Source organism: Dipteris shenzhenensis, chromosome 2 (assembly GCF_047967505.1).
Source record: "Dipteris shenzhenensis isolate YYH24624 ecotype China chromosome 2, Dip_SZ_1.0, whole genome shotgun sequence".
NCBI classification, from domain to species: Eukaryota; Viridiplantae; Streptophyta; class Polypodiopsida; order Gleicheniales; family Dipteridaceae; genus Dipteris; species Dipteris shenzhenensis.
In genome coordinates, this window is record NC_141597.1 from 24737434 (window position 1) to 24746616 (window position 9183).

Consider the following 9183-nt stretch of genomic DNA (forward strand, 5'->3'; position numbering starts at 1 on the left):
TGTGGTTTGGATGGGCCGACCGGGGTTATAAGGGAATGCGAGTCTGCTACAAAATATATGTTGGGGATGGGCTCAGTTGGTTGGGGATAAACCAGTGGCTTTTCTTGACTCGAACAGGGTGAGATCCCTGCAAAGGAAGGGGGAACGTTGTTGGCTTGATCTTTGAGATGTCAGGTCAGGTTTCTGGAAGCCTCTTGCCAAGGTTAAATAGTTTTTTAAGCTGACAAGTGATGAGGCCAACCTCCTTGCTAGGTTGGTGGGGAATGTGCCTGAGGAATGGCCATCTAACCCTTTCCCCTCCCCTGCTTGAATACATAATCAATGGGTTGTGGTAGAGGTTAATCTTTTGTCTACCATCAATTTATGTCTAATCAATGAGCTTTTGGGTACCCTGAATGGTGAATGGAATTTAAGAAGAAACCCAAAGTGGTGGGAGAGGAGGTGTAGGGAAATTTGGAGGGTTGGGATGCTGTGAAAATCCGTTTCCTTCTTTGGAATATTCTGCATATGTGGCTCTCGGTGCGGGGTAGACTGACCCGTTGGATGAACATTTCTCTAGTTTGTGCTCTTTGTGATCATGCGGTTGAGCAAGTGAGGCACCTTTTTGGGGAAGGCCAGGCTATTAGGGAAGTGTGGTCGAGATTGCAAATGGAGATAAGGAATGTGAGTCTAAATTTCAGGTAAATTGGAAATCCGTGTTACTAGGGGAATCTTCTACTCTGATGGGTTGTTGACCATATTTGAGGGCCGCTATTTTGCTGTCGATTTGGTTTGATAGAAATCACCAAGTGTTTCATAATAACTTGGGCCTGGAGTGACGGTGTAGAAACCCTCTTTAAGGGTGTTAACGGACTCCCACGCCCACCCATACTACATTGAATGCATTTCGGGCACGGGTTGGACGTGGGCAGCTCGTCCATGGTCCATAGGCGGGGCCTGTGGTGCGCTAGTCTGTAAACACCCTAAGTCATTGCATTGGGTGCAAGAGAGGGAAAGAAGGGCATATGGAAACGAGGGAGTTCTAAGGATTCCGAAGTCACTCACATGGCCATTTGGGTCTGTATTTGGGAGGAGCTTTCTTTTTGGGTCTATCCGGTTCTTTCTTGTATAGGCCAAATCGTAATTTTCAAGTTCAAAGAGCTCGTTTGTGGGTGCTCAGAGCAAGCCTGGATTCTGATTGCACTCTATATGGGAGGGGGAGAACAGCATCGAGTGTTTGCTGAACATGATCTGGGCAGAATCGTAAACAAGCAGCAACATTTGAAAGCATTATATGTAATCATATCATGTGCTTTGTATGTGACGACGGTCCAGAGAACCTAATGGGGACACAGGAGCTTTCTCAGAGGCTTTTAGGAAGTACTCCACTCTTGTGCGACTACGCGCTCAAGAAGGTAAGCATCCTGCTCATTGGTTAAACCTTCTACTTGACCACGGCAGTTATTTTGTTCTAAACTGATGTTACTGAGTGTAGCTCTCTATTATCTGCCTGAAGTTTTACATATTGTGTTCATACAGAGAAAGCCAACGAACCTAGAAATCGTGCACAAAACTACAAAGGTATTCTTCAATATCGATGGTCTGTGGACGACTCCTAGGGTAGTGGCGAAGCTGGCCACTCAAGCGCAGGGATCAGCTCATTGTAAAAATGATTTACGTGTACAATACTGTGACAATCAAGGCACGCTGAGTACGGACCACATCAGGTGTTTTTTAGATTGTGAGGTTTGGTTTCTTTGAATTGGCACATTTCTCCATGTAACATTTATCAACTTGAGTATGTTGCTTCTTTGTGTCTCTGTAATGTAGATTGAAAGACGATGGCAGGTCGCTCGATTCCCCCCTCTCCTTGAGAGCTTCCACAGAATTCTTCGATGAGGGACGTGGACAACAAGATACATCCATCAGCGTGCTTTCTGGGCTTTTGCGTAAATGCCTTGACAAGAAGGATCTGGTAGCAGGAAAAGATATATATTCCGTCATTGTGCAAAGAGGACTGGAGTCGGACACTGTTTTGGGGAGCCACTTGATTCGCATGTTTGCTTTCTTTGACTGTTTGTTTGAGGCAAACCAAGTATTTTCAAACCTTTCTAAGCCGAATGTATATTCATGGAGTGCAATCATCACTGCACATGCCAAGCTTGGACACAATGAACGAGCTCTAGATTTGTATCAGCAAATGCAAATGTCAGGTGTTGAACCTGATGGGCATCTTTTTGTTGCAGTTCTGAAGGCATGTTCTACTAAAGCAACGTTGAACCAGGGCAAACAGATTCATCACGACGTTGTTAAAAGAGGGTTTGAATCGGATGCCTTCATTGGCAGCACCCTTATTGACATGTATGTGAAATGTAGGAGCCTTGAAGATGCACGCTCTGTGTTTGACCTGTTGCCCAGACGGGACATTGTGATATGGAGTGCCTTGATTGCAGGTTATGTCCAGCATGCACATGGTGAGGAAGCTCTTGAACTTTTCTGGAAAATTCAAGAGGAGGGAATGGAGCCAGATCCGGTCACATTTGCATGCGTTATTCAAGCATGTTCAAGCGTAGCAGGCTTAGACCAGGGCAAAAGGATTCATGCTTGTATCGTTGAAAGTGCGTTTGAGTCAGACTTATATGTGGGCAGCACCCTGATTGATATGTATGCCAAGTATGGGGACCTTAAGGATGCACGAGCAGTATTTGACAGATTGCCCCAACAAAATGTTGTGACATGGAGTGCACTGATCTTAGGCTATGCTCAGCATGGCAATGGTCAGGAGGCGCTTCAACTTTTTGACCAAATGCAACTACAGGGCACTGCGCCAAACCAGGCCACATATTTGTCCGTCCTGAAAGCATGTTCCAGTGTAGCAGCCCTAGAGCGGGGCAGGCTAATGCATAGGCAGACAATGGAAAATGGCTTGGATTTAGACGTTACTGTTGGTAATGCACTTGTAGACATGTATGCAAAATGTGGAAGCGTTGAGGATGCATGCATTGTATTTCATAGATTACCCAAACGAAATGTCGTAACATGGAGTGCGTTGATTGCAGGGTATTCCCAGCTTAGCGATTATTCGTTGGCCTTCAGATGTTTCGAAGGCATGCAACAAGCCGGATTGAAGCCAGATGATGTGGCATTTCTTTGTCTTCTCTGTGCCTGCAATCACGCGGGTTTAATACACCAAGGTTGTCAACTTTTCAAGTCAATGACAGAGGAGCATGGACTTGCCTCAAGGCTAGAGCATTATAATTGTATGGTTGATCTTCTCAGCCATGCAGGATGGCTGGCTGAGGCCGAAGAATTACTTGAAATTATACCATTCCAAAGTGATGTAGTGGGTTGGACATCTTTGCTAAGTTCATGTAGAATAAAGGGCAATGTAGATCTAGGAAGACGATGCTTCAATCATGTTATTTCAATAGACCGTGAAAATGCTGCTGGATTTGTGCTTATGTCAAGCATCTACGTTGACACTGGGATGCAGGATGCTGCAGATCAAATAGAAGAACTTAGAAGATGTGCTAATGGATGGAAAAAACCTGGTAAAGCCTTTATTGAGGTTGGCAATCAGGTGCATGAATTTACTGTGGGAGACAAGGTGCATCCACAGTGTGAGAACATATATGCAAAGCTCAAGGCTTTAAGCACAGAAATGAGGAATGCAGGATACAAGCCGTGCCTCAACTTAGTTCTAAAAAAGATGTCAGATGAGAAGAAAGAAGATGCCTTGTGCGGACATTGTGAAAAATTGGCCATAGCTTTTGGGCTTATCAGTACACCCCAAGGCACAACTATTCGAGTAGCGAAGAATCTTCGTGTGTGCGCTGACTGTCATAGTGCCACCAAGCTAATTTCCAAGATTGAAATGCGGGAGATCATAATAATAGATGCATATAGCTTACACCACTTTCAGGATGGAGCATGCTCATGTAAAGATTATCTGCTAACAAATTCTCAATAGAAAAGTCTTGTGTACGTTCATAGCAATGGTACGTTCATAGCAATGGTTCTGGCCAATGAGTTCAAAGTGCTGTTCTGACATCAATCTTTTTGCCCTGCAAGGCCCGGTGCAAGAGCTTTATCCTGGAAAGCAGGGTACACCAAACCTCAAAAGCAAATCTGGATTTCCTTAACAGCTTTGTGGGGTAATCTATAAGCTGGCCATTTTAAGTGATCTGAAGATAAACGTTTGGAGGATGTTACACACCTAGTTAAATTGGAATTGCCAGTAGCATCAGGAAGACCATAGAGGGTGAGGCGATTATGTAAGAGTGGAATGTCCTGATGCTAAGAATAATTTGTCAATTCCCCTCCAAATTAAAAAATTGGGTTTTAGGAATAAGATTTTTTGTCAGCTAGAAATGTAGGCACTGGTGTCATTTGATCACCACATCTAGTTTCACATTATAGGGTGGAACTATATTAAAGCACCTTGCTAAGATGTTGAGATAAGCAATTCAGGATCTTGTGCACCAAGAGGTGATGAACTTGTTGCTCCCCAGGAGGCACAATCCCTCCTTTTGACTGTCCAAGAGTTGTGAAAGCCTTAGGAATTAATGATCATGAGAACACACATTCTCATCATGGTATTTTGGAATTGAGGTCAACTTAAACTATGTTTTATGTCACTTTGTTTTGATGACATAAACGTCCATCCCATGCCTAGGAGATTCATTGAGATGCCACACAATGAAGAGAGACCAATTGTGTCGAAAAGTTGGACTTGGGAGTTAACACAAGGATTTGCAAGCACCATGGAGTAAATCCATTGTCATAACATGTTGCATAAGACTTGGATTGCATATTGGCTAGAAGCATAAAAAGCTTATATTGGGCTTATTTATTTGGGTACGAGTTTGTTTGCCAGTACCAAGAAGCACTACTCCCCCTAAATTTGGCCTTCATAAAAAATAAACACAAACATCCAGGTTTCCAAGCAAACTAGATGAGTGTTTTAGCACCACAACTCCACATCCATAAATACTGATTGAACACACATGAAAATAATGTGTGAGGAAGGAAGAACTCCTTAGTTTGTAGAATGAATGTGCACTTTTAGATTTGTAATAATGTTCTTCATAAAGCAACTTGTTCTAGTGTAAATAATTTTCCATCAAGTCTTTAACCAAATGACAAATAAGATGTATCTTAATGACTTGTAAATCATAGAAAATAGAAGATGTATCCTTCTTTTGCTCATGTCATCTCAAAAACTCAAATGCTCACCTAAGTTGTTCACATGGGTCACCGTTTGGACGTCACCTTGAGAAAAAGGCAATAGTCATATGCAATAAAAGGTTCATCCTTTTTCTTCAATTAGCTTTGTATTTTAATGTCATCTCCAAAACTTGATTGTTTACTTACGTTATTCACATGGGTCACCATCTTAACTTCACCTTTAGAAAAAGGCTTACACAAGTTGTTTCTTTTGAGTCATTGTTTTATGTTGTAAGTGAAAACTTTCACAAAAAGGTTGATAAAGTTGTTATTTTGTGTCGTTGCTTCTTATTTAATAAATAGAAAGTTTTTGTGTTCTCAATTTGTTAAAATTGAAGATTTTGGTGACAATTTTCTCATATTTAAAAAGGAAGATTTTGAAATCGACAAGGATGGGTCCATTTCTTGAGAAATCAATTGCTTGTCATTTCGTGTCATTGTTTCTTTTCAATAAGTAGAAACTTTTTGTGTTCTCAATTTGTTGAAATTGAAGATATTAGTGACAAATTTCTCATTCTTTGAAATGGAAGATTTTGAAATTGACGAGGATGGGTCCATTTCTTGAGACATCAATTGCATTATCCAAAGAATAAATGCAATTACACCGTGCACATTTCCATGGCAAGATTTATCGAAATGGGAAATGCTTAGCAATGATGACACTTATGTTAGGAGTAATGCGATAACGGAGCAACAATGTGAGAAGCAGGATGTGTAAAATACACAATACAGAAAGTGCATAGAATGGAAGAGACAAAGAGGCACCGATATACGTGGTTCACCCAGTGGGCTATGTCCACGGCGAAGGAGCCAGTCATGTGTCTTTCTTATCAATCAAGTGAGAATTTATCAGGAAATATTGGGCTTCAAAGCAAAAGAAACATTGACAAAAAGCGAAGGAAAAGCAAGGTGCTGAAGAGAATAGGTCCATTGATAAGAAGGAAAGAAAGAAGATTTGTAGAACTATGGCTAACTTCTAGTAGGAGCAGAGGAAGGGCCTTAACAAAGGTACTCGCAAGTAACTATTTCTAGAACTCTCCATCCAAGTTTAAGGGATGTTCGATCTAAAGAAATGGGTTGCAATCGAGATGTGCTGACCAACATTCGCAACACTTCGAAACAAGTCAAAGTGCCCCGATCAAACGATGAACTTTTCTTGAAGAGGTCATCTGTAATGATGGTACTTAATGGTAATGGTTTGAACGGAGAAGGTGGCAACAACAAACGTATCAGCTTGTTAAAGGTAGCAAAGGTTCTGGGTCTCCATAAGAGAAACCTTTGTGTAGCCAATGCTCACCTTACAATTAGAAGCGAATGGAATCTTGTCCTTGCAAACATGCCATAAACAACAACCTATAGGTACCATCATCACATAGGAGGTTAAACATCTTGTTTTTGAATTTTGGACATAGAGACTTGAGTATCTCCTAACAAAAAAGATTTTTGTTGCAAGAGGATGGGGAGATGTTCTTTTGTAAAGCGTCCCATGCATTTGCTTGATGAGCATCAGGTTCGTACTTTACTTTTATTCAATACCGCTTTATAAAACTTTTGGACCACTTAACAGTGCTTGAGCACCATTTAATAATATTGCTGAACCACTTAATAGGACTTCTGGACCACTAAGAAGCACTTAAGAACCATTTATAAGTCCTTTAGGACCCTTAAGAAGTGCTTATAAACCAATCAATAGTACCTCTGCACCACATAGAAGCACTTAGGAGTACTTCTAGACCACTTGGAAGCATTGAGTAGTGCTTCTAGACCACCTAGTAGTAGTTCATAACTATTTAATAGTATTGTAGAACTGGTTTGGGACCACTTAATAGTGCTACAGGACCACTTAAAAGTGCTTCAAAGCTACTAAAAGTACCACCTGAAAGTGCTTTATAGTGTCTGAAGGTGCTATTGGACTGCTATTATTTTACAAGTACTTGTAAGTGCTAGAAAAGTACTATTAAGTGGTCTAGAAGTACTCCTAAGTGCTTCTATGTGGTGTAAAAGTACTATTGATTGGTTTATAAGCACTTCTCAACGGTCCTAAAGGACTTATAAATGGTTCTTAAGTGCTTCTTAGTGGTCCAGAAGTTCTATTAAGTGGTTTTTCAATATTATTAAATGGTTCTGAAGTATTATTAATTGGTCCAGAAGTTTTATAAAGTGGTACAGAAGTACTTGCAAATGCTACAAAAGTACTGTTAAGTTGTCCTGAAGGAATATTAAATGGTCATAAACTAGTATTAAGTGGTTCTACAGTACTCTTAAAAAGTTCGGAAGTACTACTAGGTGGTCCAGAAGTACTACTTAGTGTTTCTAAGTGGTCTAGAAGTACTCCTAAGTGCTTCTGTGTGGTCCAAAGGTACTATTTCCTATTTCATAAGCACTTATTAGGGGTCCTAAAGGACTTATAAATGGTTCTTAAGTGCTTCTTAGTGGTCCAGAAGTTCCATTAAGTGCACAACATTTTAGGCTTTACTAGACCGAATTTGTGTGGGGGTGATCCATTATTTTGCAAATTTACCCATGATGTATCGAGTAGAGGTCACCACTTACAACCTTGGGAAATTTTGAGGTTTATCATGTGGAACTTACACATCTGGTATTCCCAAAATACTCGATTTATGAGTCTACTAAGTGATATTGAGTGGAGGTGACAAGTTCAGAAAAAAAGTCCAAATGAAGCGAGAAAGTCCAAATTTTTTGAATGCAGTGTTAAGTGACATTGAAGTTCTTCCCCATGGTACTAAAGTATTTCAGTATCACTTTAAAATTAGTGGAAGTTCTTAAACACTTGTAAGTGGTTTGTCAATATGGCCCTTGATGGGTCCCCTTTAGGGGCAAGGGCCATATTGACAAACACGTTGACAAGGATTTTTCATGTGTTTGCCAATATGGCCCTTGTCTCTAAAGGGGACCTCTCAAGGGCCATATTGACAAACACATTAAGAAACATTGCACAGCTTTTATCTCTTAGAAATCCACCTACAAGAGCTGTAGAGCTACTAAAAGTATTGTTGAAAGCGGTTTAGAGGTATTAAAAAACCTAGCTAAAAGAACTAACTAGTACTTCTGGACCACATAGAAGCACTTACGAGAACTTCTGAACAACTTAATAGTACTTTTGTAGCTCTTACAAGTACTTTTATAGCACTTTATAAAACTTTTGGACCACATACAAGCACTTAGGAGTACTTCCAGACCAATTAGAAGCACTACATAGTACTTCTGGATCACCTAGTAGTACTTCAGAACTATTTAATAGTACTGCAAAACCACTTAAAACTGGTTTAGGACCACTAAATAGTGCTTCAGCACCACTTAATAGTACTTTTGTAGTAGCACTTACAAGTACTTCAGTACCACTTTATAAAAATTTTGGACCACTTAACAGTACTTGAGCACCATTTAATAATATTGCAGCTCCACACTAGTAAGTACATAAGGACCATCACAAAGTCTTAGATGTTCTGCCATCTCTATCCTTCATTCCAATATGACAACATCATGACCATGATCATTAATATCAACAATTCCAAACATCATGTTTGAGTCACTTGCAATACAAGACAAGTCTTCTATACCTGTGAGCATGTTTGAGTCGCTTGCAATACAAGACAAGTCTTCTATACCAGTGAGCATGTTTGGGTCACTTGCAACACCGGACAAGTCTTCTATACCAGGTGAGCATGTTCGAGTCACTTGAAACACAAGACATGTCCTCTATACCAATGAGCATATTAGAGTCACTTGCAACCTCTCTTGCGTCAACATCACTTATTATAATGTCCTAAATACCTAAACGCATGCCACTATGGTAGTATTTAGAGCTACCAGGATTTCTTAATTCTGAACCCGTTTGTGCAATTCTTTTCTTCTCATAATACTTTCATGTATCTTCCACCACATAGAAGCAAAATTTCTTAATAGGTAAATTTGATTTCAATGAACCTGAAGATGAGATATAGTATTAAGGACCTC

The 9183-nt window shown here is 40.3% G+C and overlaps 1 protein-coding gene across 3 annotated transcripts; it reads left to right on the top strand.

Annotated features, from left to right (window-relative positions):
- Positions 1-753: 753 nt before the first annotated feature.
- Positions 754-4266, top strand: LOC147904522 (putative pentatricopeptide repeat-containing protein At1g68930). Of its 3 annotated transcripts, XM_087387023.1 has the most exons (4): positions 754-1394; positions 1519-1706; positions 1810-2340; positions 2433-2608. In XM_087387023.1, exons 1-4 carry the CDS (start codon positions 1287-1289, stop codon positions 2455-2457), a joined length of 852 nt encoding a protein of 283 aa, XP_087243149.1. In that variant the 5' UTR covers positions 754-1286; the 3' UTR covers positions 2458-2608. The 3 variants fall into 3 exon arrangements, with proteins under 3 accessions (XP_087243149.1, XP_087243141.1, XP_087243132.1); XM_087387015.1 differs by lacking the exons at positions 754-1394; positions 1519-1706 and adding an exon at positions 3039-4266 and having other exon boundaries at positions 2179-2340; positions 2433-2927; XM_087387006.1 differs by lacking the exons at positions 754-1394; positions 1519-1706 and having other exon boundaries at positions 2179-2340; positions 2433-4266.
- Positions 4267-9183: the final 4917 nt, after the last annotated feature.

Coding starts and splice junctions, on each gene's coding strand:
- LOC147904522 (XM_087387006.1), top strand. CDS start 2,310: ATGCCTTCATTGGCAGCACCCTTATTGACAT. Junction 2,341..2,432: donor GGCAGCACCCTTATTGACAT/GTATGTGAAATG, acceptor CCTTGATTGCAG/GTTATGTCCAGCATGCACAT.